The sequence below is a fragment of the Laetiporus sulphureus genome (genome assembly GCF_001632365.1).
Source record: "Laetiporus sulphureus 93-53 unplaced genomic scaffold LAESUscaffold_77, whole genome shotgun sequence".
NCBI classification, from domain to species: domain Eukaryota; kingdom Fungi; phylum Basidiomycota; class Agaricomycetes; order Polyporales; family Laetiporaceae; genus Laetiporus; species Laetiporus sulphureus.
Window position 1 is genome coordinate 71,615 of NW_024468586.1, and position 27,080 is coordinate 98,694.

General features: G+C 50.2%; 3 protein-coding genes across 3 annotated transcripts; 2 read left to right on the plus strand and 1 right to left on the minus strand.

Moving 5' to 3' along the window:
* Positions 1-2,475: 2,475 nt before the first annotated feature.
* LAESUDRAFT_764459 (general substrate transporter) lies at positions 2,476-4,779 on the plus strand (the record flags this gene model as incomplete). The annotated part of the gene is made up of 13 exons (XM_040913437.1): positions 2,476-2,552; positions 2,618-2,646; positions 2,699-2,750; positions 2,802-2,927; positions 2,994-3,021; positions 3,078-3,136; positions 3,187-3,397; positions 3,454-3,495; positions 3,554-3,575; positions 3,630-3,885; positions 3,939-4,038; positions 4,087-4,396; positions 4,457-4,779. The coding sequence occupies 13 exons, from the start codon at positions 2,476-2,478 to the stop codon at positions 4,777-4,779; spliced, it is 1,635 nt and encodes a 544-aa protein (XP_040758366.1).
* A 780-nt stretch (positions 4,780-5,559) lies between these two features.
* LAESUDRAFT_764460 (uncharacterized protein) lies at positions 5,560-7,142 on the minus strand (the record flags this gene model as incomplete). Its single annotated transcript, XM_040913438.1, has 3 exons — positions 5,560-6,427; positions 6,524-6,810; positions 6,867-7,142. The coding sequence occupies 3 exons, from the start codon at positions 7,140-7,142 to the stop codon at positions 5,560-5,562; spliced, it is 1,431 nt and encodes a 476-aa protein (XP_040758367.1).
* Positions 7,143-8,721: 1,579 nt separating this feature from the next.
* Positions 8,722-11,852, plus strand: LAESUDRAFT_764461 (uncharacterized protein; the record flags this gene model as incomplete). The annotated part of the gene is made up of 3 exons (XM_040913439.1): positions 8,722-9,396; positions 9,601-10,435; positions 11,305-11,852. 3 exons carry the CDS (start codon positions 8,722-8,724, stop codon positions 11,850-11,852), a joined length of 2,058 nt encoding a protein of 685 aa, XP_040758368.1.
* Positions 11,853-27,080: the final 15,228 nt, after the last annotated feature.

The following is a 27,080-nucleotide window of genomic DNA, read 5'->3' on the forward strand; positions in this document are numbered from 1 at the left end:
CGACACATGCACAATTAATGGCTCCATGAAAGGAGAGGATAGATACCGGTGAACATGACCTGCGTTGATCAGGGTCGCGCGAATCGCCGATGCATTCTGATGTGCAGCGGTCAAGTCATCGTCGTTAGCATGCGACGTGAAGTTGCGAGAGTGACTGTCGTTCGGTGCATCGTGGCGACCCTATGAAGCATCTGTGGCCCCATTATGGGCCACACTGCAGGCCCGAAAGGTCCAGGACTCGAGATGGAGTGCGCCGATCGTGACAGAGTTATGCTTCGTCAAAAACACGAAGTCTGCGCGTGCCTTCGCATGCGGAAGATCAGCAAGCGAGTTTCCTGGACAGAGAAAAGAGTGCACACCGTTGCACCGTTTCTCAGAACCTAAGCTCGCAGTAGGAGGATTTCCCCCTTGCCGAGTGATTCCACGGAAGGGAGCAAGCTAGGCCAAAAAATCCGCTGGCGGATGTATGCTTGAGAGTTGGGCAAAGGCAAAAGCACTCGGCAGTCCCTCCAGCAGCTACTAGGTGTGTGACACGTGACCGTGTCTGAGGTTTGACGGTGTCATAGACGCTGAAACCGAACTTCATCTCATCCCAAATCCCGATCCTCAGGCGATCCTTTGCTGGCACTGTCAATTAGTCTATTCAACGGAAAAGAGATTGTTATCTCCATGCATTTTGTGTTCGACTGCGCTCTCTTAGAAGAGGAAGCTGGCATTACTCTGACCAGGCTGAATTGTCTGTGCTCCTGCGATTTCTAAAAGTCCACCTCAACTGTCCTGTTTAACGTTTCTGATTTGAGTGAGGTGACTCATTCTGTTGCTTAGTACTTTCAGACGTGAAGCTTATTTCTCCTGTATTAGCTGCCGGTTTATCAGTGAATGCAATCTTTCGAAATATCACATTGAAAACACGTTGTCGCCTCAACAATGGATGTCCTGGGCCAACTGCTATTAAAATCGGCATAATCTGTGATTTCAATGGAGAGCGCTATTTAAGTGAGCAAGTTGACATGACTATCGCAGTTATTAATGATGGTGGTTACGTCGGTGTGTCCTTCATTCTCTGTAATACCCCATCACACAGGTCAGGGCTCTATGCGGAAATCTCAGTCGACTTGAGTTGTATGAAGGCAGATTTACCGGCCGACCATGTTCGACCTTTAGGGCTATCTTGTATGATTCTGCTCTATTCGCGCGTATGGAAGCCCTGTATAGCTCGCCTAAGTCCCATCTGGTCTTAACGGCCTCGACTGACTCCAAATGAACGCATTTTAATTATCGCTTCATCGCTATGCTAGAACTCTATGATCATATTGACATCCGGCAGTAACGCGAACAGCCCTCCTGCAAGTCCCAGGCAGGCTCCTCCTGCAATCCTGTACTAGGCTCCCTCCGGAAGCCCAAGGCAGGCTACGTCCTCTACACTTCTCTCCACAGCTCACGAATCACTAGCACGAATATAGACTAGGTCAACGATCCCCGTTTAGGACCAAAACCGGACACCTTCAATGACTACTAAACGGTGCCCCGTACCTCACCTTTCAAATGCATCCGATTCCGGGGTGGCTACGCGATCACGTTACCACTGAAACGAGGCGCCGCTTGTGCTTTGTCGCAATAAAGTACTGGAGTAACTCTGATGGCTGATTATGACTGCCCGCTTACATTGCGCTTTGCACGCGGACAAGTCTACAGGCTCCAACGTCCTTCGAATCCTCGACGATCTCTGCGTAAGTATGCCAGAGTGGAGTGCACTGTGAAATAAGTACCGCCCGACGACGTAATGCTTTATAACAGCAACACCCCGCTCGTTTTGTTCCACCGCACCCTCGGCTTCTGTGCGTTCGGCATGTACATGTGCGCCACCGCGCCGAACGGAGCATGCACTGCATGAACATTTGGCAGGATGATACTCGCATTCTCCGACTTCCCACTTATCGTTCCGTGATCATGAAGACGGTAATGATTGACATGTTGGGCGAAATGGCTAACTCTCCCCCTTTTTCAGGACTCAGGAGTCTAATCGACATCGGTTGAGAGGTGCATCCTGCCGTTAGACCGTCCGGTTCTTCAAGCGCCCTCCCCCATTTTCGGCGTCTAACGCCGCTTACAGGGTGGATATGCAGTCTGCCATTGAGTCCTGTACACATCGCCACAGCATCCAGTGCACCAGTATCGTCATACTCTTCCTACAGCCTCATTGTCTCGCACAAGTCTTTCTGTGCTATAAAACCGCAGGAGATGGAATATATGCTTTCTGCACCTAGTGCCGCGGGCCGAAGAATCCGGGATAGGGTGGAGTAGTTTGGACTTCTGGGCGATGCAGCTCCGTCGGATAATTTTCTGGTCACAAGGCCTTCCGAACTAGGCATTTCATCTTTCCGACTTCATTGCCGCTCTGTCGTGATATTTAACGGGCGAGTTCGCATCGAGCCATGTCGTCGCTACCCGTTGCACCTTGTACGACTCTGCAAGATGAAACTTTTCGCCGCCGCCCGTGGCAGGCGATTGTACTACTCCATCAACTTTGTGGCAGGCCTTGCCATCTTCTTGTCAGTAGCTCTCCTAGTTGACAGGTGGACATGGGCGCATCTGATCATATACTGTCATACGATAGCTTTGGTTATGATCAAGGCATGATGAGTGGTACGTACTATTCTATTCAGTCCCACGGGCCCGTGATATCAATGTCAGATAGGCGTCAACAACTCGCCTGATTACGTCCGTATCATGAAACTGGGCTATTCCACGTATGTTCGTCTCTGCTGCTTGATGATGGTGTGCTCAGTGAGCCAACGCAGATATGAGGGTCCCTCGGAAGGCTATGTTGCTAAGATCACCGAGCCTACCAGACAAGGCGGGATCGTCAGTATCTACTATTTTGGTACGCTGCTAGGCTGCCTCATGGGAGGCGTCCTCGGTGACAGGTCAGTGCCCAAGGGTCTCAGGTTGTGCTTCGTACTTTTCAGGCGATACTGATCCCCATATGAAAGGATCGGCCGTGTGCAAACCATGCTGGTGGTGAGAAAATATCATGCCCAGACTTCATTTACGGTGACAGTGAGCGTGGATGACAGGGAAGTATATGGGTTCTCGTCGGCGCGAGTCTCCAGTGTTCGGCCCAGAATATCGCATGGTAGGTTTCTAGTTACACGATTAGAAGCGCATATTGACCGGTCTATTCAGGATGCTGTGCGCCCGCGTGATCAATGGCATCGGAACAGGATTCCTCAATGCGATCGTTCCCGTATGGAGTGCTGAAGTGGCATCCCACACGTCGAGAGGTGCATTCATTGCTAGCGAGTTCACTCTGAACATATTCGGTGTGGTTGTCGCGTACTGGCTAGAATTTGGCATGGGCTTCATTGGAGATGGCAATACCTCAGTGCGGTGGAGGGTCAGTCTGCGGCGCTGGGCGATCAGCAAGGAAACCAAAACTCATGAACTTTCTAGTTCCCGATTGCCTTCCAGATCCTGCCAGTTCTCGCATTTATGGTAGGCGATCATAATCAACCTATCACACGATCACTAAGCAGCTACGTCCAATGCACAGATGTGCATCCCCAGTATGCCAGGTTAGTCTCCCGGTATGTCCTGAGCTTGTACCGCTCATAGACGATTTGCTACAGAGAGTCCTCGATGGCTCATGAAAATGGGACGAGATGAAGAAGCACGCCATATTCTGGGCCGGTTACGCTCTGATACCGGTAACATTGAGGACGCGCGCGTGATTGCGGAATACGAGGAAATCGTTGTCGCGGTCCAACTGGAGAAAGAGCATGCGGCCGGCAATACCTACTTCGCGATGTTCTTTGGTCTCCACGACAGCGACTTGCATGTCGCGCGGAGAGTGCAGCTCTCCATTTGGTTGCAGATCATACAAGAGTACATGGATTGCGACGTGCCCAGAAAGAGTATTGTGCTGACTTGTTTTATAGATGGGCGGGCATTGCGGCGATTACCGTATATGCCTCGACTATCTTCGCTGAAGCAGGCTATTCGTCCCGCAAAGCTCAGTGGCTGTCTGGGCTCAACGACGTGAGTACTCAGGGCTCCGATATCTGCTAGCGGCTGACATTATCTCAGATTACGTACATGCTGAGCACCCTGTTGGCCGTCATCACTATCGACAGGCTCGGCAGGCGTGTGGGTCTGTGGTGGGGCGCCGTCGGCCAGGGCATCTCGCTTATTCTCGCGGGTGCATTCACCAGGCTCCTGAAAGACAATCCGGACAAAGCTAGCCAATACGGTGGCGCTGCTGCTTTTTTCGTCTTCATGTACACAGCTGTCTTCGGCGCGACCTGGTTGACGATTCCGTGGGTCTATCCTACTGAGACCTTCCCGCTCTATGTCCGAGCGAAGGGTAACGCATGGGGCGTTGTCGGATGGTCGATCGGTTAGTCTCATGCTTCGCATTCTATCTCATTCGACTTGTTGACGTTGATGTAATCCTTAGGTAACGGCTGGCTGACACTGTTAAATCCGGTGATGTTCAGTGCCATCGGAGAGAACACGCTTCATATTTTTGGCGCAGTCAACTTCCTCACCATTCCGATGGTGTGGGCATTCTATCCTGAGACGGCGAACCGCACGTTGGAGGAGATGGACCACCTATTCATGTCAAAGAGTCCGTTCGTCTGGGCTGAGGAGGCATACTTCAGGAAGTGGAAGCAAGGCGAGATCGAGGCCGCGAGCAGGGCGCCCGACGTACGCGAGACGGACGATGTTGATCTGAAGATTGACGAGATACAGAAGCTGGAGAAGATGGTCAGCTCGTAAAGCAGTGGTGCACGAGCATCATGGTGTATCAGATTTACTGGTGTACCCCGAGCGGCGGGAGTCATCTCTGGCTCGCGAGAGGCTCTATATTATGGCTGTCACGACTTATGAGAACTCATGTGTAATTAATTTCAAAACACTTGATAGCTTGGTGGACGAGACCTGAATTGAGCGGAACATCGTGATCTTCTGTTCATGATAGATCTATCAGGGTATCTGCATCTCTGTTAAAGGCACACTACAAGGTGGCACCTCTTGGGCAGCCTGCTGCAATAGGATAAGCATTAATGCAGTATGATAGATCTCGACGGCCTCAAAATAAGTAGGGAGTCATTGGCAAAATCCGCGGTCACCAACGACTCAACACCCGTCGGAGGACTAATAGCACTCCAGAAGACAATTTTCTCCTCAATATAGCAAATCATTTTATCCAGAAAGCGCGGAAAGCCACAAGAAGGCGCAGAGTTCGGATGTAGAGGCTGAGGAGATGAGAGTAATCAACGAACGGTTGCATCCCTGTGAAGGTTCCGAGTCTCATTCGATGTGCTGCCCTCAAATAATGAACGATGATTTATTCCAACTGACAACCCACCACAGCGCACAATGGTACATTGCGAGAACGCAAGACTGATCATGTCTTCCACGGACTACTGTTCACCAGAAGGTGGTCATAATTGGCAGCCTTCATTCATCAGGCAACGGGTTCATTTGCCCAAACTCACTTATCCGATCCTCTTGACTTCGATTTCTCCGTCACCATTTCCGCTTTCTTCTCGGGTTTCAACGGTACGGGTCGACCAGGGTTTCCAATAGTCTTGATGATATAGGGTTGATAGCCGATTCCATGGCGCACGCAGCCTTTGTAAAGTGCCCATGCGTGGAAATCGTGTGCGCGAAAAGCAGACCAAACTGAGTCTTGATATCCTTGGTAATCACTGGATAACTCTGATTATCGTTCCCCCGAACGTTCAGACAGTATCGTTTTTCCTCCGCGGAGTCCTGAAGATACCCTATCCAGCTGCTGTATTTCCCCTCGGAAGATTTCTTAGGGATCCCAAATTGGATATCAGTGCGAGACCCGCCAGAGTATGTGCTATCGGCAGTAAAGTCCATGAAAAGTGCGATGTAGCTGGCGGGTTTATATCGCACAGGCTGGCCTGATTCGTCAGTGGTCTCGATCACAGGGCCTGCCAGCCCAGCGGCTGGCTCCAGTGCAGACGCTTCCATTCGCGCCTTCGTGTGAATGACGATGTATCCGAGAAACCTCTTGACGAAAGGCTGGGTGAGGTCTCCGCGGTATGTGACGACCAGCGAATCGAATACCGACTGACCATGGGTGCACTGTACGGCGACACCTCGGCACCACAGCTCAAAAAGCCACTCGGGAGTGATGATGCTGATTTCTTCATCGATATCGGTTTGAGTCCAGTGAGTAAAGTTCATCCAGACATTCCCTACGTCAGAAAGAAGATCCTGGACCTGATCAGCCTTGTCCTGATCCTTGACGCCGAGGTCGTCGCCAAGCAAGGTTGTAAGGAAGTCTGACAGTTTCAAAGGGCGCACACCGTGTCGAGCAGGTTCTGAGCAATCGACGAACGATCCTCCGTTCCGAAGTGTCACCTTGTCGCGCGTGAGGATGAATAAGAGCCTGGTACATAAGTCACCTTGTCGCCCTCAATCAGTCACGATCCCGTCGATGATGAGTCGTCGCACCAGCGTCTCCATCGCTTTCGCGTAGTTTCACCAGTTTCCATTCAAGATATCTGCCGCAGCGACGGCAAGCATCGGTTCCGAAGGCACGTTGGTCACGATGAATCCATCCGAAACATCGGTGAGGAGGCGCATGTGACTGTGTATGGCATGTACAGCGATTTGGCTCGATTGCTTCCTATCACTCAGTTCTAGCACGATACGGTTTGCGAAGATGGCGAACACATGATCGAGGTTTTCCGGATCGAATTCGTCGTGATATATGAGTTTCTTTCTTGCAGCACGCACAACATCTGGAGAGTCACCAAGGGTATGCCAATACTGCATACCGGCTTGGTGAGCGACATTTTACGAAGATCAAAAGAAGCGCTACTTACAGGCCGGCTGAACATTGCAAGAAAGCGGATCAGAAGAGCTTGCTCCGCGCTTTTGAGCTCAACATCTCGACGCATTTGGTCGAAATTGACGTAACACCACACAGGCAAGGGTTTAAGTGCACCCGCTAAGCGATATGATGACGCGTCAGGCCCAGAAGGAGCAAGCTCATATAAGGATGAGTTCGTGTCCAAGAGCATATACCAAAATTCGATACCATGCGGAAAAGCAAATTGGTCTGCAGCCTTGATGATCCGGTGAAGAACGATGAGCGACATCTCTCACTGAGGACCTTTCGGACTGACAAGTAGGCCGGGATCGTTCAGTTCTGTACACTCATCAAGACTCCGAAGGAATCTTGTATGCCCTAAATGTTGCACTGATCCCGCTGATGCGCGGCGACAGCGGCTAACTGACAGAAGCACGAGAATGACCCCAATTTTGGCAAAGTTAGGCTGGCAAGGCGACGAGCCGGTCCGTGCTATTGCCACCATGGGAGTCATTCACCACGAGGCAGCGGAAATGAAGCGTCGTGGGAAGGCTCGGCCATCCTGAAGCTACGCCGATGCTTCTGAACGCAAGAAGGCTCGGTGGACTTAGCGGTAGCAATGGCATCAGGCAGTAGGCACCCAGAAGATCGGGGCAAGGGACCGCCATCATGGCAAAGATGCGCGAAGACTGCCCAGCCAAGTCAGCATGGGTGAAACGTGTTTTGATACGTGTGAACGGTCTGGTCCGGTATCTCAAACAGGAACACAATTATGTTGCAAGTTTCAGCTAATATCTTACTCGTTTCAGTCTTTCTTTTACCATACCTAGTTTAATCACCCAAGCAGGCAAACTCTCAGCAGTGGCCTGCTAGGGTGGTATATAAGCCTACCACATGTACATACCAAAACAATCGAATTGGGAGGAGCTCGAGTCTCCTAGCCCACAGCCTACGTCTCAGCACTTCGTCTCTCGGCCAGCAGCTCTTTTCTATTGCCTTAGCTACGGTCACTAGGCACATTCTCGCAGTTTCAGCTAAGTCCCAGCACCAATCACAGTGCACTTCATCATCATTATGTCATCAGGCCCAGCCCACCTAGCAACCAAAGATATTCCATCACACTCTCACGCTATGTCACTCAGTTACCCCTTTCAGCCCTACGTTCCCAGGACTCCTCAGAACCTGTCTGAGGCCTCGCTCCCATTGGTTTAGCCACCGGCGCTCTGACGTCCTTCGATCAGAAATGCATATACGATCAGGTCCGACCCGCCTTCTTGCGACAATATCACATTTGCGATCAGCTCCGGGCCATTTCTAGCCTTAGACCACGGGTTTCATCCCAAATATAGTAGTTGGCCCAAGGATCTTCGCACATCAGACTTAACCGAGCTTCCCCGCCATCCTCCGATCAGCATTCCATATACGATCAGCTCCGCTCTGCCTCGCTGCGATCAAAACACATTTGTGATCAAATTCGATGGTCCCACGCTTGGAGCCCCTTTCAAATACAGCCTTTCATTCCCACACAACCCTAGTTCCTTTCCCAAGGCTCGATATTGGCTGCCCACACCGTCATTTGCTGATCCTGCGATTGTTGGCTGCACCTGCACACTACCCCAGTCCATTACCAATCCATTACCCATCCCTATTGTCAGTAGCTTCAAGTCACTAAACCGGCTCGCAGCAAACCCTCGCCAAAGTCGTCCCCCGCATACACCCCACACAGCGGACCCCAGATTAGTGTTGGAGTAGCACAAGGCCAGGAGCTCCGCGGATGCATCATTTCTGGAGCCCACCGCGAGGGTTTGAAGAATCGAAGGTTTAGGAATCATTGACGTTGTTGGCAAACGCTCGCAGCCATATCCGAAATGTCAGAAGAAGTTTTTACTTCCTTCAATGAGACACTCAGGAGGCTACAGGAGTATCAGAGGACAGGATTCGAGTGCACAGACAAAGGACGTGAGTATCTTGCAGATTACGATCTGAGGGAACACTTTCCAGCCACAGCGGCAAACTCTCGGACAGCCAGTCTAGCGCCGTCCAACTCCAGACCATCAAGTCCACTATCTCCAGTACCCTCGAACGTTTCTAGCATCCATCTGCCTTCATCCATTGCGTCAGGACCAAGTTTAGGTTTAGACGACTTCATCCCTGAAGGACATTCGCTTCTAGACGAGATCCAAGAGGCAGAAGCTCACATTCAAAGTTTGCCACCTACACACCATACCCAGTACACGATGGCAGCTACAATTACAACCGTCAGCCAGATGCCATTTAGAGGGGATCGCGCAGCCCCTACATTCGATCCAGAGCATCCGCGCATGCTTCTGCGATTCTTTGACAATTTGGAAATCTTATTTGCCCGTTGCAATATCACGGACGAAACAGAAAGGAAATGCTGGGTTTGCCGATACCTCACTATCGACGTAGCGGACCTCATCGAAAGCCTGGAAGAATATTCAGATGTCCAGCGCACGTTCCAAGATCTCAAAGTAGCAGTACAGCGACTGTACCCTGGTGCAGATATGGAGCGCAAGTGGGAGGTCTGAGATATGGACATGCTTGTTGGGGAGCGAGCAAGGCTAGAAATCCATAGCATTGCAGAACTTGGAGCCTACCATCATGAATTCTTGGCAATTACTACGTTCCTCATAGGCAAACATCGCGTTTTGGAGTCCGAGCGCAACTGGGCATTTGCACGAGGATTCCCACCAGACCTATAGAGCCGGATATCACAGTGACTTCAGCTAAAGCAGCCGGACCACTATCCCGATGATTCATATGATGTCAACGAGATCTACGAAGCGGCAAAGTTTGTCCTTCATGGAACTTCGCCCTCACCAGCAGTCACTGGTAGCAGCAAAGTGAAGTCAGAGTCAGGACCTGCGATTAAGACAGAGGACATCTCGCTACTCATCGAGAGCCTAGTCAAGTCCGTGCAAACATTGACAGCAGCAGTGACCGGAGTTGTGCCAAAGGGGAATGGCATACAAGCTAGCGCAGCGCCAAAGCCAACTATGAGTAGTGGAGGCAACGGCATGGGCTATTGTCACTATTGCGGTGAAGCAGGGGGCATGATAGGCACCTGCAAGCACATAGAAGAGGACATAAAGTCTGGCAAGTGTATGCGAAACTCTGCCGGAAAGGTGGTCTTGCCGAACGGATTCTTCGTCCCATGTAACATTCCGGGTATAATCATTCATGACCAAATCTACGAATGGCATAGGAGGAATCAGTCCACTGTGCAGACGCAGGCGTCGATCTCAGCTGCAAGCTTATTTGAAGTCTCCCCTGAGGAGCATAGCACCTTTGCCTTGGGGGACGACGACCGCATTCGTGCCTTAGAACAAGAGTTATACTCGTTGCGCAAGACAAAGCAAGTATTCGATGGAGTATACATGCCTCCGCGCAAATCAAATACAAACACTCGTCAATCTCCACCCACGTCAGTTAGCCAACCAGTCACGCAGACACAGCCCACCATGAGTACAGTGCCTACAGCTGCTTCGTCAACCACACCATCTACGTCGCAGCCTACAGCCACTACGCCGGAAGCAGACAAGGAGCCAGAACATCCCTACTGTGCAGCCAGGGATGCTACCTATGTGCCACCATCCATGCATAACTTTGCCTCGAATGCACCGAGACCTCAGAACAGAGACCCAGCCTATCGTACTACTGCCCTAGTCTATCAGCCACGGCTCTCAGATGACGTTTTTAAGAGATCTATGAAGAATCTTGTGATAGCTATCTCACTCGAGGAATTACTGTCAATTTCACCGGATGTTCGCAACAAATACCGAGAGGCTTGCACGCCAAGGAGAGTCAATCTGCCAAGTACAGGGACTTCTATGTCAGTGATAGGGGAAGCTGATGAAGAGATCTTCACGAACAGGACCACGGCGCAGATTGGCGAACTCTCGTGTCACGGCAAACCATTGCAGCCCCATGGTTCGATCATCCCAGATCCTTATGACATGTATCTGCGACACATACACCAGCATGGAGACCCAGAACAGCTGATGGTGGCTAAGGATTCTCATTCACTTTGTTCCATCATGGCTTTAGAAGCGATTTTAGATCTGGGGTGTCAGATAGTGGCAATGTCAGAAGATGTCTGCCATGCATTGGGGCTCATCTACGACCCAACAGTCAAGCTGAATATGCAATCAGCTAACAGAGAAGTCGACCAATCGTTGGGACTAGTGCGCAATATTCCCTTCCAAGTTGATGACATAGTGCTTTATTTGCAGATCCACGTTATCTGCGCTGCTGCCTATGATATCCTACTTGGAAAACCCTTTGATGTTCTAACCAAGAGCATGGTTAGGAACTTCTTCAACGAAGATCAGACGGTCACGATAGTTTGCCCAAACTCAGGCCAAGTCATGACTATTCCAACCATACGCCGAGGACCTCCGCGATTTCGCTGACCTAAGGACATGGACCAGTCAAATTTTCATTAGTGGAGGATATGGACGACCCAAGTGACAGTTTGGCCCTAGTCATCAAAGCAAATGCCCAGCTCCAGCCAGAAATCGTCGCATATACCCAGATCATACCCTCCGACCCTACCGCTATTCCAGTCAGATATTTGCAAGCATCCAAACAATTTGTACAAGCTCTCGATTTGCTCTATTGTCAAGATTCGCCTCGCATCTCTACGTTACAAGCCTCGCATATACAAGCTTTAATCTCGACTCTATCCCTTGATACACCCACGTCCGCCAATCACCGTGAATCAGGCAAACCTCCGTCAGCAGGCTTCGCAGCTACCAAGAAGAAGTACAAGCCCGTTGCGCTCAAGACTCGACCAGTTCTTACCACGGTACCAGAATCTTTCAGAATCATACGTTCCATCACGGGTGACCCGCTAGCCATGCTACCACAACTACCTATGCATCCACCACAGTTTACGCCCACTGGCAGATACTCGCTAGAACGCATGATGGCCCTGAACCAAGCACATTCAGGAGGATTTTTATGGTCAGACGAGTGAGCACTCTTGCATACATTTATGTGTCTTCACAACAGGGCCTTCGCATGGGATGACTCAGAGCGAGGCAGCTTTCACACTGAGTACTTTCCGCCAATTGACTTTCCAGTGGTTCCGCACAAGCCCTGGGTTCAGTGCAACATTCCGATACCCCCAGGAATTTATCAAGAAGTTTGTGCGGTGATCAGATGGAAGATAGACGCAGGAGTCTACGCGCCCTCGAACAGCTCATACAGATCATGCTGGTTCTGTGTGGTCAAGAAGGATGGCAAATCCTTGCGTTTGGTCCACAGCCTAGAACCACTTAATGCCATAACAATTCAGCATTCCGGAGTTACCCCAACCCCAGAGCACCTCGCTGAACAATTCAGAGGACGCGCATGTGGGGCAATGCTGGATTTATACGTCGGCTATGATGAATGGCTAATTGCAGAATCCTTCCGAGACCTCACAACATTCCAGATCCCCTTCAGCGCACTCCGACTCGTAACCTTGCCAATGGGCTGGACGAACTCAGTTCCAATCTTTCATGACGACGTCACGTACATTTTTCAATCAGAGATCGCAGAGTTTACTGTGCCCTACATCGATGATGTGCCAGTCAAGGGGCCAGCCTCGCAGTACAAGCAGTCAGATGAGACATTTGAGACAATCCCAGAGAACTCCAGCATACGCAGATTCATCTGGGAGCATTTTCAGAACCTCAACCGCATAGTACAATGCATGGAGTATGTGGACGGCACATTCTCGGGGACAAAGTTAGCGCTGTGCAGCCCGGAGATTATGGTTGTTGGCCACCGATGCACACCAGAAGGACGACTCCCAGATGAATCACGTGTTGCAGCAGTACGCAATTGGGGACCTTGCAAAGACCTATCAGAAGTCCGAGCATTTCTAGGCACTATTGGTGTGGCAAGGATCTTTATTAAGAACTTTGCCAAATGTGCGCATGCGCTGATCCAACTTATGCGAAAAGGTGTACCATTCGAGTTTAGCCAGGATCAACTCCAGGCCATGACAGATCTCAAAGAGGCTCTCTTGCAGTCTCCCACGTTGTGAGCAATCAACTACTCCTCGGATGCACCAGTTATTTTAGCCGTGGACACGTCCATGATAGCGGTTGGGTACCACTTGTGCCAATGCTCAGAGGAAGACCCAAAGAAGCGCTACTACAATCGCTTTGGGTCTATCACGCTTAATGCTCACGAAGGTCGATTCTCTCAACCCAAGCTTGAGCTTCATGGACTGTATCACATGCTGCGTGCCCTGAAGATGTATCTGATTGGTGTCCGAAACCTCATCATCGAAGTTGATGCCAGATACATCAAGGGAATGCTTCAAAACCCAGATCTCGCCCCCAGCGCAAGCATTAACAGGTGGATCATGTCCATTCTACTGTTCCACTTTAAGCTGGTCCACGTCTCCGGCATTAAACATGGTCCAGATGGCTTATCTTGGAGGCCAGTCCAGCCCGATGATTTGCCGCCTACTGAGGATGATGATGGCTTCGAAGACTGGATCGACCAACTTCACAGTTTTATGCACTGCGTCTTACTCAGTTCCTCTCATCCCCTCATACGCACACTTCTGACTGAGGACAGTCAGTATTTTAGTGGGGAGGAGGATATACACGGCACTTTGTGGCCAATTTTTGCGTCTTCCGCACAAGTTCAGACCAGCTCCGACCCGGCTATACCTGCCACAGATTCGAGCCCATCGGATGGCTATAGTAACATTCCATGATCTGAACGAGCCACGAAGTCAGACCTACTAGTCAAACGTGTCTACCAATGGCTGGGAGATATGCAAAGACCTGCCAGTTGGACAGACAAAGAATATGAGAAGGTCGTACGGTATGCAGTACATTTCTTTATTCAAGAACGAAAGCTATGGCAAAAGGATTCACAAGGGGTGCATAAGGTCATTGTATGGCCAGAGCAGTGAATGGCTGTCTTGCAAGCCTCGCATGATGACTTAGGGCACCGAGGAATCTTTGTGACCAAGGCTCTGGTCTGAGAACGATTTTGGTGGCCAGATATTGGAGCAGACATAGCATGGTTTGTGCGTAGCTGCCTGCTCTGCCAGCAAAGACAAGTATGGCAGATTTCGATTCCGCCAACTGTCATGAGTCCGGCGTCAGTATTTGCCAAAATTTACATCGACACAATGCACATGCCATCCAGCAACGGGTTCAAGTACATTGTACAAGGATGTTGTTCTCTTACGCACTACCCAGAATTTCGCATGCTCCGAGCAGAATCGGCTAAGGCCCTGGCAGACTGGATCTTCGAGGACATACTTTGTTGATGGGGCGCACTCTCGGAGCTCGTGACAGATAATGGTGCACCTTTCGTCAAAGCTGCAGCTCATCTATCCAAAAAGTACCACGTCAATCACATTCGGATCAGCGGTTACAACTCACGAGCCAATGGAATAGTCGAAAGGCCTCACTTTGACGTATGACAAGGCCTGTTTAAGGCTGCAGATGGCAAAGAACACCGCTGGAGCCAAGTAGCGCACTCCATATTTTGGTCCAAAAGAATTACTACAAGGCGTCGCATGGGGTGCTCGCCGTACTTTGCAGTCACAGGAACACAGCCAATCCTACCAATGGACATAGTCGAAGCCACTTACCTCCTACCACCGCCAACTTCGATGATATCTACCATGGAGCTAATCGCACGATGGGCTGAAGCCTTACAAAAGCGTCGAGAGCAAGTAGAGAAGATTCATAACGCCATCTAAGGAGCTAGAAGGGAAGCTGCATAAAAGTTCGAAAGGGACCATTCTGCAAAGATCCGCAATTTCGACTTTAGCCGCGGAGACTTGGTATTGGTCCGACACACGAAAATTGAGAAATCTCTCAATCGCAAGATGCAGTCCAGATACATTGGGCCCTATGTGGTAATTCTACACAACCGAGGTGGGGCTTACATACTAGCATAACTCGGTGGAGCGGTCTTAGACAGGCCAGTGGCAGCCTTTCGAGTAATACCATTCGTGGCGCGCAAGTGGATATCGGTACCAGAAGAAGTATTGGACGTCTCTCAGAAGTGGCTAGATGAGATGAAAGAAGCAGAAGAATCCAGGGACCTGGAAAAAGAAGAAGAAGAGCCTGGAGAAGATGGAAAAGTGAAGGAACTGGCGGAGGCAAGGGTAAGCCGCAGAAATTTAAGTCTTGGCGGGGACCGAGGACGGTCCAAGGATAGTGGGGAGGAGGTGATGTCCAGCGACAGTGGCTAACTGACAGAAGCATGAGAATGACCCCAATTTTGGCAAAGTTAGGCCAGCAAGGCGATGAGCTGGTCCGTGCTATTGCCACCGTGGGAGTCATTCACCATGAGGCAGTGGAAATGAAGTGTCGTGGGAAGGCTCGGCCATCCTGAAACTACGCCGACGCTTCTGAACGCAAGAAGGCTTGGTGGACTCAGCGGTAGCAACGGCATCAGGCAGTAGGCACCCAGAAGACCGGGGCAAGGGATCGCCATCATGGCAAAGATGCGCGAAGACTGCCCCGTCAAGTCAGCATGGGTGAAATGTGTTTTGATACGTGTTAACGGTCTGGTCCGGTATCTCAAACAGGAACACAATTATGTTGCAAGTTTCAGCTAATATCTTACTCATTTCAGTCTTTCTTTTACCATACCTAGTTTAATCACCCAAGCAGGCAAACTCTCAGCGGTGGCCTGCTAGGGCGGTATATAAGCCTACCACATGTACATACCAAAACAATCGAATTGGGAGGAGCTCGAGTCTCCTAGCCCACAGCCTACATCTCAGCACTTCGTCTCTCGGCCAGCAGCTCTTTTCTATTGCCTTAGCTACGGTCGCTAGGTGCATTTTCGCAGTTTCAGCTAAGTCCCAGCACCAATCACAGTGCACTTCATCATCATTACATCATCAGGCCCAGCCCACCTAGCAACTGAAGATATTCCATCACACTCCCATGCTACATCAGTCAGTTAACCCATTCAGCCCTACGTTCCCAGGACTCCTCAGAACCTGTCTGAGGCCTCGCTCCCATTAGTTTAGCCACTGACGCTCCGACGCCCTCTGATCAGAAATGCATATACGATCAGGTCCGACCCACCTTCTTGCGACAATATTGCATTTGCGATCAGCTCCGGGCCATTTCTAGCCTTAGACCGCGGGTTTCATCTCAAATATAGTAGTTGGCCCAAGGATCTTCGCACATCGGACTTAACCGAGCTTCCCCGCCATCCTCCGATCAGCATTCCATATACAATCAGCTCCGCTCCACCTCGCTGTGATCAAAACACATTTGCGATCAAGTCCGACGGTCCCATGCTTGGAGCCCCTTTCAAATACAGCCTTTCATTCCCACACAACCCTAGTTCCTTTCCCAAGGCTCGATATTGGCTGCCCACACCGTCATTTGCTGATCCTGCGATTGTTGGCCGCACCTGCACACTACCCCAGTCCATTACCAACCCATTACCCATCTCTATTGCCAGTAGCTTCAAGTCACTAAACCGGCTCGCAGCAAACCCTCGCCAAAGTCGTCCCCGCATACACCCCACACAGCGGACCCCGGATTAGTGTTGGAGTAGCATGAGGCCAGGAGCTCCGCGGACGCATCACTGTGAGCATATCAAAAGCTGGCTTCATAAGCATTTTGAACAAAAGCTCGTGCCATCGGGCAATGCTGGTCCTCGATCGGTGGACTCTGGTGTTGTCATCAATTTCCGCTACCGTCGTGCCCTCGGAGGATGGTCTCTTGGTGTACAATTCCTCCTTGAACATAGTCAGCTGTTCCTTGGTAAGTTTTTTCACCTGTTCAAAGCAACGGTGGCAACTTGAGCCTTCGAGATCGGTTGGATCCTCGATAGACCAGGCTTTGACCCAATCCTCCAGATTGACAGGTGCTGTGTCATGCAAAATCTGCACGAGTGCACCGATAAAGGCAGCCACCTTCTCCTCCGCCTGTGAATCTGACTAAGCGACACACATCAAAAGGTATCATATGGAGAACTCGTCATGAAGATGGACTGCTGCTCGTCGAGCCCATCAAAGAACTTTCAGTTGACGTCACGAGGTGGCCATCCTGAGGTTGGTAGTTCACCCTCTCAAAAACAAACACAGAATGCAGGCATCTGTCATTCAAGTCCTTCAATCAGTGAATGTACGATGGACGAAACAACTGCACTCACTCGCAGCCCTAGCTCCCATGCTAGACGAGACTTTCCCATCCCGCTAGCTTGAACGAAGGATATCATACGACCATAGTATATTGATATGTCATATATTTCCGCATAAATGTTCAAGGAGTCTTGAAACAATTCAACGAAGCCTCCACGGAACGGTCCACGGAAGGCCCTGTCCAGCCACGCTTGCTGATCGGCTCTATAGAATGATCACAACTATAAGGTAAGTGTCGGGCCAACAATGAGGGATGGAGTTGACGTACATCATCTCAATCGCAGCAGGTGGCAGGTCATGTTCTATGATGATGTCAATGATCATTCAATACTACTGAAAGCACGAGAAGTGAACAAACATACCGCAGGCAGATAGAAGAAATGCTGCAAGATCCTTGCCCCCCATCAACTTGTCCAGTCGATCTTTTGGCAGGGGCTGGCGTTGCTTCCAAGATTCATCCTCACCACCATCCCTGAATAGAGGTTCTTATAGGCTACGGGGAATACTATTGCGTGGGAGTTTTGAACATTCAATGTAACAGAATGCAGAGGCGAGGAATGCTCTGCCACTTCCTGGAATGATGCCATACTTGTCAGCTTCAACAACTGAGGTCTGCCACCGTGCATGGAGCTCAGCCAGCAACTGGTCTACTGGGTCTGGGGAGGGTGTGCCATCTAAGTTGAGTTGCGAAAACAAGGAAGCTAAACCGTCAATCTGTGAGGAATCTTGGATGTTCAACATGTGGATGGGGCGGTACAAAGGTTGCATCATGTGCTGATCGATACGCTGTGCTCCCTCAGCATATTCTTCATCGTCCGACTAGACATTACAGTTCCAGATAGGTGGTTTGTAGAACAAGAGTTTTATATATGTTTCAAACTATGTATTAAATGGGTTCAAAATTCGATCCCTCAAGAAACGGTGTATAAAACTCGAGTTCAAGCAGAGAGGTGCCGGTGGGCTGTGACATCGGGGATACTACATAGTTGGCCTGAGATCAATCACCCATTGCATAACAACTCTAATTCTTGGATGTTGACAGAAATGAGCAATCAATGTAAAATTGTGGCTTCAGACACCTTGGCATAATATTTCAAGAAAGGCCGTAGTTGCGCCATGCATCTGAGTCATCGAACCTGATGCGCTCTTGCCGTCAAGGTGGCTCACTGTTTATAACCTCTAACTTTTATTCGTACGCCTCGCTCAAACAAATTGTTGATCAAGGCATTTGAGCTCCATTGGAACGCCTAGGTAGCCTATCTCGATCAGTGTCGACAAACAGCTGTGAAGCCGAAAAATATCTCGACTTCCTATGCTTTAATCTGCATTGCTGTTTCATCGAACACTGTCACTTGTCCCACAGTCAACGTATATACAAGCATCCGAGCTCCATGAAGCAAGAAAGACATTCGGTAGGAGCAAGGTGTTGGCACATGAGCTACCTCGGGCACAGCAATCTGTCACTGCCATTTCTCACAGACATTTCTGCCTGGATCAACTCGATCAGCGCATATCGAAAAAGGTCAAGCAGACGTGATCAAGTCTTCTAGTCATCTTGCAGTTCTGGATCGCCTCGAATCCACGCTGTACCATTTTGTGGTCTACTATGACCACTTCACACATTTTCCTTGCAAGCTTGGAGACTGTCAGTAAGTAATCCTTATTGTCCGTACAATAATGATCATCCTGGGAGGTGAAACTGACCTCATATATGCATCGACATCGGCTACGATGCCATCAACTGTTGTCATTTGGGTTGCAAAAGAATTATATTGTACCCATCATTCTGGTTCGGCCACCTGTCGACGGCCACCATGCTCATACATGATGAGCCCTATGCCCTCTGAATGCATCGCTTTTTGAAGAAGCATATTCTTTCTCGACTTGGTGCTCCAATCACCCGTGTAGAGGTGCAGTACGTCGACTTTCTGATACTTTCACGCCAGCTGGCATAACTGTTGGACAATGGGTACTCGGACGTTGCTCGAGATTGATGGCACCAGTGCATTCTCTGGAATCAAATGCAACATGACGCACAGAGAACATCCCGAGAAGATCTGGTGCACTTTACCATAATCCGAAAATAATGCACACGGTTCCCTTGATTGCTATGTGATGAGGAATGAATTCTCGAGGTGAATGGATGCCGCTCTGAGCAGGTATCGAATGAATGGGAGCACAGGCGGAAGGGCAGATGCACAAACATGACGACCGGTACATGTGTAGGTAGGCTTCATGAAGCCACTGCATTCATACTATGTATAATAGACACCTCACGAGAGTTCTGCCCTCACCACGAGAGCATGCATGGAGAAGAGAAGATTCTTCACAATGGCCTTCATGAATATTGCTGAAGGAGTAGCTTTATATAACATAGCTTTATATGACAAACACGTAAGATGCTTTGTGCAGGATGGTGATGGCATCGGAGTGAGAACATGTTCCCTGTGCAGACAGCACAAATGGACCTGAGGATCATAATGCGCTACAGCGCGGAGGTGCAACGGATGACCGCGAAGGGTCAACGCGGCTGGTACGCCTGCGTCTACTCGACACGGAAAGACCGGAGGGCTAAAGTGACGTGTACTATCACGTCAGCAGATTGCACCAGGGTAAAGCCTCTCTATTCATACCTAAAGTGACTAAAGTGATGCGTACTATCACGTCACTGTGCTAAGCGTAAGTACATCTGTACGGTGCAGAACTATATGTAAAACCACATATGCAGATTGCACCAGGGTAAAGCCTCTGGGGCATCCGACGTACTCGCTGTGAATATGTATGCTAACTGTCAAGTGTCTGAAGGGAAGTGAGCATTGGGGAGCTCAAAATTGAGTGGGGTAAGTGTATACTAAACTAGGCAATAATGTAACCTTATAGGTACCAAGGTGAGCCGCAGATCACAAATTGCGACACTCCCCCTCAAACCTTCGCTAGTCCCATGGACATAGCAAAGTGTTTGGTCTTCAATGATGGGAGCGCCTTCGTAAGGATGTCGGCTGTCATGTCTTCGGTAGGACAGTAAGTGAGCGAGATTTTTCCTTCAGCAATAAAGTAACGAATGAAGTGAAATCGGATATCAATGTGCTTGATACGCGCATGGAATTGGTCATCCTTCGATAGCGCAATGGCGAACTGGTTGTCAGAACACAGAGAGATGGGATGCTCGGGTTCACCAAACAGTTCTATGATGAAAGAGCGAAGCCACAAGGCTTCCTTGCTAGTGTGAGTCAGTGCCACATACTTAGCCTCAGTAGTCGAAAGCGTAACGAGATCTTGCCACTTCGAGGACCAGGAGACCGCACCACCATTCAGCATGAAGACGTACCCCGAGATCGCATGGCATCCTTCCATGCTCATACCATCTGCATCGGAATAACCTATGACCTCATTGTCTTCAGATCCACCAAGAACCAGCCACTGGTCCACTGTCCCCTTAAGGTATTGATAAATGCACTTGAGCGCGTTCCAGTGCGTGATGCCCAGATTCTGGCCAAACTGCACAAGCTGACTGACAGCAAAGGTTATGTCTGGATGCATAAACATGGAGACATACTGTAGCGCTCCAAGTGCTTCCAGGTATGGCTTATCGTGCATAACAGCGTATTCTTCTGTGGTGACTGGGCATTGGTCGGAGGAAAGACGGACGTGAGGATCCATGGGTTGGGAGAGCAGCTTCACATCGGCGAAACCATAGCGCACGACAATCGACCTGATATATGTGTGCTGCGATAGCGCGATGGTATGTTTTTCCCAATTGCGCTTGATTTCAATCCCCAAGAGCCAATGGAGCTCACCATTGTCCGTAATCTCCAATTTTGACTTAATCATATTCTTCAACTGCAGGAGGTTTGCCAGGACTGAGCTGACAATAGTCATGTCATCAACGTGCAGAAAAATGATGGAGATCTCGCCATTCGGATGACGCCGATAGAAGACGGCATGATCGTGCTCAAGTCACGCGAGCTTGAAGCTTTCAAGAATGTTGTGCAGCTTTGAGTACCAGCGACGACCAGATTGCTGCAATCCATAAAGCGAGACCTGCAGACGAAGCACTTGGCCAGGTACAAGGTCCGCAAGAGCGATGCCAGACAGTGGTCGCATGTATATTTCTTCGTCGTCACACAGTTTTCCATACAGGTATGCACTCTTGACATCGATCTGGTGAGTGTGCCAGCCATTCTGAGCTGCTACTGACAGTATGGTGCAAATGGAAGCAAGCTTACAAATGGCAGCATAGGTGTCATCGCGGTAGTAGTTGATACCCTCGACTTGCGAGAACCCTTGGGTGCATAGGCGCGCGCGGTAGCCGGTTACGTGGCCTCACGTGTCTCTCTTAGTGTGAAAAGCCCACATCGACCCCACGACGTTCTTTTCTGATGAACGCAGTGGCGAGTTTGCATAAACCCAGCTCTGTCTCGATTCTAGGTGATGAATCTCCTCTTGCATGGCCTCTAGCCACGACGGCCAGTCTGGATGATTTTTTTCCTCAGCAATATTTCGTGGATCGAAACCCATTGCCTCGGAGGTTACTACTCCTACAGCATATGTGATGGTCTCACTGAATGCATAATTGATGGCGACTTCAGTCAAGGCACCCTCAGCTCCTCTCGACGCGATGTCACGCATCTTTGTGCTCGGCAAGCGAATTCTCTTGCCTATCACAACATTAGGGTCTTCTGGCTCATGAATTTCCTCAGGTAGCTCGTGGTCTGCAAGAGGAGCAGGAACGATAGGTGACAAGGGAGGTGGAGCAGCATCAGTATGTGTTGGTTCCGATGATGCGTCTGCGGAGCTCCTGGCCTCGTGCTACTCCAACACTAATCTGGGGTCCGCTGTGTGAGGTGTATGTGGGGGACGACTTTGGCGAGGGTTTGCTGTGAGCCAGTTTAGTGACTTGAAGCTACTGGCAATAGGGATGGGTAACGGGTTGGTAATGGACTGGGGTAGTGTGCAGGTGTGGCCAACAATCACAGGATCAGCAAATGACGGTGTGGGCAGCCAATATTAAGCCTTAGGAAAGGAACTAGGGTTGTGTGGGAATGAAAGGCTGTATTTGAAAGGGGCTCCAAGCGTGGGACCATCGAATTTGATCACAAATGTGTTTTGATCGCAGCGAGGCAGAGCGGAGCTGATCGTATATGGAATGCTGATCGGAGGATGGCGGGGAAGCTCGGTTAAGTCTGATGTGCGAAGATCCTTGGGCCAACTACTATATTTGGGATGAAATCCATGGTCTAAGGCTAGAAATGGCCCGGAGCTGATCGCAAATGCAATATTGTTGCAAGAAGGCAGGTCGGACCTGATCGTATATGCATTTCTGATTGGAGGGCGTCAGAGCGCCGGTGGCTAAACCAATGGGAGCGAGGCCTCAGACAGGTTCTGAGGAGTCCTGGGAACATAGGGCTGAAAGGGGTAACTGAGTGACGTAGCGTGGAAGTGTGATGGAATATCCTCGGTTGCTAGGTGGGCTGGGCCTGATGATGTAATGATGATGAAGTGCACTGTGATTGGTGCTGGGACTTAGCTGAAACTGCGAAAATGCACCTAGCGACCGTAGCTAAGGCAATAGAAAAGAGCTGCTGGCCGAGAGACGAAGTGCTGAGATGTAGGCTGTGGGCTAGGAGACTCGAGCTCCTCCCAATTCGATTGTTTTGGTATGTACATGTGGTAGGCTTATATACCGCCCTAGCAGGCCACCACCGAGAGTTTGCCTGCTTGGGTGATTAAACTAGGTATGGTAAAAGAAACACTGAAATGAGTAAGATATTAGCTGAAACTTGCAACATAATTGTGTTCCTGTTTGAGATACCGGACCAGACCATTAACACGTATCAAAACACGTTTCACCCATGCTGACTTGGCTGGGCAGTCTTCGCGCATCTTTGCCATGATGGCAGTCCCTTGCCCCGGTCTTCTGGGTGCCTACTGCCTGATGCCGTTGCTACCGCTAAGTCCACCGAGCCTTCTTGCATTCAGAAGCATCGGCGTAGCTTCAGGATGGCCAAGCCTTCTTATGACGCTTCATTTCCGCTGCCTCGTGGTGAATGACTCCCACGGTGGCAATAGCACAGACTGGCTCGTAGCCTTGCCAGCCTAACTTTGCCAAAATTGGGGTCATTGTCATGCTTCTGTCAGTTAGCCGCTGTCGTCGCGCATCACCGATTCTAAGGTAGGTCCTATTTCCACGTCATTATGCTCCCCCTCGATGCGCGGAGCCTCCTTACTGAAGATGACATCACGCTCGACCATGATCGTCCTTCACGTTGGCCAATAGATACGATGTCCATTCGACGAGGTGTCGAATCCGAGCCAGTGAGCCTCAACACCGCACGCATCCAGCTTCGATGTGTTATCAACCTTCACGAATACGGTGTTCTCCCACGGGCACAACTTCGATATGTCTGGTGCATGGCCAAATCATACCTCATATGGAGTTTTGCCATCCAGGGTGCAATGCACAGTCTGGTTGTAGACATGCACTACATAAGCTAATGCCTCACCCCATAGCCATTTTGGCAGACCGGACCCGACAAGGGCCACGTGAACACCATTGAATATTGTTCCATGTGTCTGCTCTGCAACGCTGTTGTGCTCCGGAGTATCGTGGATGGTAAGTTTTCGAATGGCTCCCATTCCCTCGAGGTGCGCTGACATATCGTCAGACAGGAACTCACCTCCATGATCCGACTGCACTATCTTCACATGAGTACCATGCTGCGTCTGCAAACACGTGTCAAAGCCAACAAATTTGCTGAAGGCCTCAGATTTCAACTGTAGTAATGGCATCTCGAGCCAACACGTAGCATCATCGACGATTGTGAGTGCGTAGCGGCTATGGTTTACCGTCATAACTGATGCAGGTCCCCATACGTCTAGATGGACGTGCTTGCCGAACATCTTAGCAAGTGAAGACTGGTGAATAGTGGCGATGGGAGCACAGCGTGCCTTCGCGACTAGGCACGTTCAGCATTCGACCTCCTCGGTGCGTTGAGGGTCTAGGCTGATGCCAGTGATGCGATGCTCACGAAGCATCACCTTGATGTATCCGTAATTCACATGTCCCAGCTGGCAATGTATCTCATGCAATGACAGTGAGACGAGAACTGTGAGCGATGCGCTCGCATAGAAGATCCGGTAGAGACCGTCTGCACGAGGAACTGATCTGACAAGTACGTGTTTCGGATCGATGATTGGTAGCTCCCCCTGATGACCTGTACAGCTGTAACCGTCTTCTTCCAGGACCCCCAGGAACACAAGCATTGCATGCATAGCTGGTGCATACAAGACATCCCACAGATGCAAGTAGCGTGGCCCGTCGTGGTGCACAAAAGCGATATCGAGGTCACCCATACCATCTGCATAGAAGATCTCCAAATTCGCGGTGCGAATCTGATGCGGCACAATTGTATGGTAATTTGTTAGGTGGTCCAAGTGCGGCATCATATGCCGTGAAGCCCCTGAGTCGAAAATGTCGACTCTGCAACCCATTTCCATCACAAGGCCACTGTCTCGTGAGTGTTCGCTATGCGGATCTCAACCTGTTCCGCTAACTCAGAGCAGTCAATGAAGGTTGCCTCATGGCCAGTCACAGGGCTTATCACGGAGGTACTCCAGGCCTCCGAGATTACAGCACCCTGAATAGCTGGTCCAGTCGTCGCAGAGGACGCAGTGCTATTCATCGCACTGTCCTTCAGCTTCACGGTAGCAGCCTTACTGTCGCTTGCACTCACAGCGGCTTCAGTCTTCACTTTCGGGCGTTCATGGTAAGTTTTCGTCAATGGACACTGCGCCTTGCAATGCCCCTTACCACCACATTGATAGCAGGTAATGTCGTCAACTGATCTTTTAGCGATGCCTCCTTGATTCGATCCCTGACCGCGACCCCACTGGCCACGCTGTGCCCCTCAGCCACTCTTCCCTCCTCGAGGTGTGCTAACTGCAGCTCTGGCGATAGCAGTTCGCTCGCCCGACTTCAGCATGGTGCGCGAGTTGGCCTCAGCTCGCAACGCACATATGATCTCGTCTGGCATGACCGTCTTCCTGGTCACGCCTGTCGACAGCGTCGAGTTGTAAATCTCAGCAGCAGTCATAATCACAGTGACACTCAGTGTGAATGAGCGGGGAATGGAGGTGGTGATCACATTTATGTAAGTACGATCCTCGATGAGAATGTTGGACTCCGCTAACTTCTCCTTGAGCTCGGCCAGCTGGTCGAGGTGCTGACGCAGCTTATGCTCATCAGTACACTTCAAAGTGAATAATTTTGCCTCCATTACGGCGTCCATCGCAGCGGTCGGTGTCCCAAACTCGGTTTTCAGTCCTTCGATGACCTTGAATACCTCAGTGACGCTGAAATATTTCCGAAAAAGTGAGTCGGTGAATTTTCCGGTAATCGTGTTCAGCATCTGTTTATTCAGCTTGACCTCTTCAGCCTTCGAAGAGTCAGCAGAATGCGTCAAGAGATCATTGGCATTGCATGTGCCTGCAGCGCACTGGACACGGCCTAGCCAGATGCGATAGTTCGATCCGTTGGCAGCAAGCTTCGGGACCTCAGAGAACTCCTTCGCGATGGATGGCGTCATGGTGAGAACAGCAGACTGCAATGGGGAAGGTGTTGGTGGTTGAGCCAGAGGAGCCGGAGGAGCCGGAGGACTAGAGGACACTTCGGAAGCCAGGGTTGCTTTGAAGGTGTATAGGGAAGGATCAATACGAGACAAATGAGCGAGGTGGGATTCCGTATGGTACGGGTAAAGATCTTCTAGATCTGAAACCTCGTGACCCTGCTGTCCAAGCAGGCAATGAGTACTGGTGTGAATATGTGTGCGTTCAAAGGTAACGGTCTGCTTATATCTAAAGCAGATCTTCATGCACTGACTTCGAGTATCCGCAGGTGATAAGCTCGGGGCTCATAACCTAATGCACTACGGCACGGAGGTGCAATGGATGACCACGAAGGGTCAACGTGGCTGGTACACCTGCGTCTACTCGACACGGAAAGACCGGAGGGCTAAAGTGACGTGTACTATCGCGTCAGCAGATTGCACCAGGATAAAGCCTCTATATTCATACCTAAAGTGACACGTACTATCACGTCACTGTGCTAAGCGTAAGTACATCTGTACGGTGCAGAACTATATGTAAAACCACGTATGCGGATTGCACCAGGGTAAAGCCTCTGGGGCATCCGACGTACTCGCTGCAAATATATATGCTAACTGTCAAGTGTCTGAAGGGAAGTGAGCGTTGGGGAGCTCAAAATCGAGTGGGGTAAGCGTATACTAAACCAGGCAATAATGTAACCTTATAGGTACCAAGGCGAGCCGCAGATCACAAATCGCGACAACATGATCAAAATTTGACCGCAAAAAATGCGGTCTAAAGCTCAAATTCAGGCAGAGGTGGCTGCGACAGTATCAACTATTAGAGGTGGCCTTCCCGGAAGACCGGTCAAATATGGTATAACAATTCTGATTCTTGGATATTGGCAGAAATGAGCTAACAATGCTGTACAATTGTGGCTTCAGACAACTTGGCATATTGGAGGAAAGGACGTAGTTGCGGCATACATCTGAAGTCCAACGCGTTCTTGCCTGCCCTAAACTCACGCGTGTCAAGGTGGCTCACATCCGTGGCCTCGAATTTTAATTCGTACGCCTCGCTCAACCAACTAAGTGAGGCATTTCTCCATTGGAACACCTAGCTGCTAGGTAGTCTGTCTCGATCAGTGTCGACAAACGGTCGTGAACCTGAAAAACATCTTGACTTCCTACACATTAATCCGTGTCGCTGTTTCATCGATCACTGCCACTTGAACTACAACCAAACGTATATACAAGCATCGGATATCAGATATTCGAGCCCCAAGAAGCAAGAAAGACATTCGGTACGAGCAAGGTGTCACATGTGCTACCTCGGCGCAGCGAACCACCGTCGCATTTCTCACCGACATCTATGCCTGGGTCAAATCGATCAGCGCAGATCGAAAGAGGTCAAGCGGACGCGATCAACCTTCGCCAGGTCTTCTGGCCATCTCCATGTCTGGCAATTCTGGATCGCCTCGAACCGAGG